Raw genomic sequence first — 2,500 nt, 5'->3', positions numbered from 1 at the left:
TATCGATATGACTGTTTTGTTCACTGTATGTCATGCAGATTTTGTGAAGAATTTTTTTGATTTGGTTTGTATGTTTATGCATCTGTTGATTGGCTGGTCTACATACTCATTAGTTTCTTTGTTGCTGACGTATCTGTTTGTCCATTCTTTTGTTTATTTGTTTTTCTGTTTGTTTAGCTGTGTGTTTGTTTGTTTGTTTATTTGTATGTTTGTTGGTTGTTTGTTTGTCTGTTTGTTATTTGTATGTTTAGTTAGTTGTTTGTCTGTTTGTTTGTCTGTTTGTTTATTTGTTTATTTGTATGTTTGGTTAGTTGTTTGTCTGTTTGTTTGTCTGTTTGTTTATTTGTTTATTTGTATGTTTGTTGGTTGTTTGTTTGTCTGTTTGTTATTTGTATGTTTGGTTAGTTGTTTGTCTGTTTGTTTGTCTGTTTATTTGTTTATTTGTATGTTTGGTTAGTTGTTTGTCTTTTTGTTTGTCTGTTTGTTTGTCTGTTTATTTGTTTATTTGTATGTTTGGTTAGTTGTTTGTCTGTCTGTTTGTTTATTTGTATGTTTGGTGTTTGTTTGTGTGTTTGTTTATTTGTGTATGTTTGGTTAGTTGTTTGTCTGTTTGTCTGTCTGTCTGTTTATTTGTATATTTGGTGTTTGTTTGTGTGTTTGTTTATTTGTATGTTTGGTTAGTTGTTTGTCTGTTTGTTTGTATGTTTGTTTGTATGTTTGTTTGTATGTTGGTTGGTTGGTTGGTTGTTTGTTTGTTTGTCTGTTTGTTTATTTGTATGTTTGGTTAGTTGTTTGTCTGTTTGTTTGTATGTTTGTCTGTTTGTTTGTATGTTTGTCTGTTTGTTTGTATGTTTGTCTGTTTGTTTGTATGTTTGTCTGTTGCTTGTCTATATGTTTATTTGTATGTTTGGTTAGTTGTTTGTCTGTTTGTCTGTTTGTTTGTATGTTTATTTGTATGTTTGTCTGTTTGTTTGTTTGTTTGTATGTTTTGTTCGTTGTTTGTCTGTTTTTTTATTTGTATGTTGGTTATTTGTTTGTCTGATTGTTTATTTGTATGTTTGGTTAGTTTTTTGCCTGTTTGTATGTTTATTTGTATGTTTGTTGGTTGTTTGTTTGTTTGTTTGTATGTTTGTCTGTTTGTTTATTTGTATGTTTGGTTAGTTGTTTGTCTGTTTGTCTGTTTGTCTGTTTGTTTTTATGTTTGTCTGTTTATTTGTATGTTTGTCTGTTTGTTTGTTTATTTGTATGTGTGATTAGTTGTTTGTCTGTTTGTCTGTTTGTTTGTATGTCTGTTTATTTGTATGTTTGGTTAGTTGCTTGTCTGTTTGTTTGTTTGTATGTTTGTCTGTTATTTGTATATTGTTGGTTGTTTGTCTGTTGGTTTGTATGTTTTGTTAGTAGTTTGTCTGTTTGTCTGTTTGTTTATTTGTATGTTTAGTTAGTTGTTGTCTGTCTGTTTTTGTTTATTTGTTTATTTGTATGTTTGTTGTTTGTTTGCCTGTTTGTTTGTTTATTTGTATGTTTGGTTAGTTGTTTGTCTATTTGTTTATTTGTATGTTTGGTAAATGTCTTGTGTTGTCATTTATGCAGCATGTAGTATTCTACCAGACAAGCAGCGTCCACGGGCAAGCACTTCTTCTTTGCTTGTTTTCCAGTGCATAATTAATACTGACATGATTGACTGTACATGTAGCATTATGGTGGCGCAGACAGGCCCGTGTCTGCTTGTGGTCCTGACTGCTTTCTAGAAACAAGACAGGGAAGTGCATCAAGGCAAACCTCAGACAGATGTGATGGTGAGAAAGAGGAGAACGATGCATCAGAAAGTATAGTGCAACAAGTGGTGTTTCACTGTGAACTGGCAGTGCAACAGGATTTGGTTGCAGAGAGTAGCTGGAGTGGGTCTGAGACTTCGCTCTTTAGAGTTATGCGGCCGTTGTTTGTTTGGAACTACTGCGCAATCTCTAGAGTCATTCACACGAAAACGTGTACAGAGGTGAGATGATTTGCTTACTGAATTTTGTATTAATTAATTGCTTTGCATTGATTTAGTCAGAGTTACTGTAAATAGAGATGGTAATGTTAACACATACGCACGCATGCACACACACATGCACGCATGCACACACACATGCATGCACACACACAGCGACACACACACACACACACACACACACACACACACACACACACACACACACACACACACACACACACACACTTAATAATATCGTTTTTCTTGTTTTGTTGTAACTATCACTACACATATCATTACATTATTTATACAACATAGGTGCATGATTTTGCTCAACAAGAACCGATCGAGACTCTTGCACAAGAGACTAGCCAGTCACTCGCTACGTCATCTCGCAAACAGAAGAAGAGGAAGCATAGGTTTGTTACTGATTCAGCAACAGAAGGTTTTCTTAGTCAATAGTTGCTTGTAGGTCGTGGTCTAAGTATCACATGAAACTTCAGCAAAACAGAGGTAATTGAATGC

The 2,500-nt window shown here is 33.9% G+C and overlaps 1 protein-coding gene across 1 annotated transcript in view; it reads left to right on the top strand.

Annotated features, from left to right (window-relative positions):
- Positions 1–2,500, top strand: part of LOC134197205 (histone-lysine N-methyltransferase EZH2-like) — an 11,948-nt gene that overhangs the window by 5,555 nt on the left and 3,893 nt on the right. The window contains 6 exon segments of the mRNA XM_062666483.1: positions 1–25; positions 1,591–1,694; positions 1,697–1,826; positions 1,887–1,996; positions 2,294–2,394; positions 2,448–2,488. The exon segment at positions 1–25 is cut by the window's left edge and continues 70 nt beyond it. Coding sequence (XP_062522467.1) covers positions 1–25; positions 1,591–1,694; positions 1,697–1,826; positions 1,887–1,996; positions 2,294–2,394; positions 2,448–2,488 — 511 coding nt within the window.

Source organism: Corticium candelabrum, chromosome 22, assembly GCF_963422355.1.
Source record: "Corticium candelabrum chromosome 22, ooCorCand1.1, whole genome shotgun sequence".
NCBI lineage: Eukaryota > Metazoa > Porifera > Homoscleromorpha > Homosclerophorida > Plakinidae > Corticium > Corticium candelabrum.
Note: the sequence above shows the minus strand (reverse complement) of the source record. Positions and strands in the feature narration are given on the sequence as shown.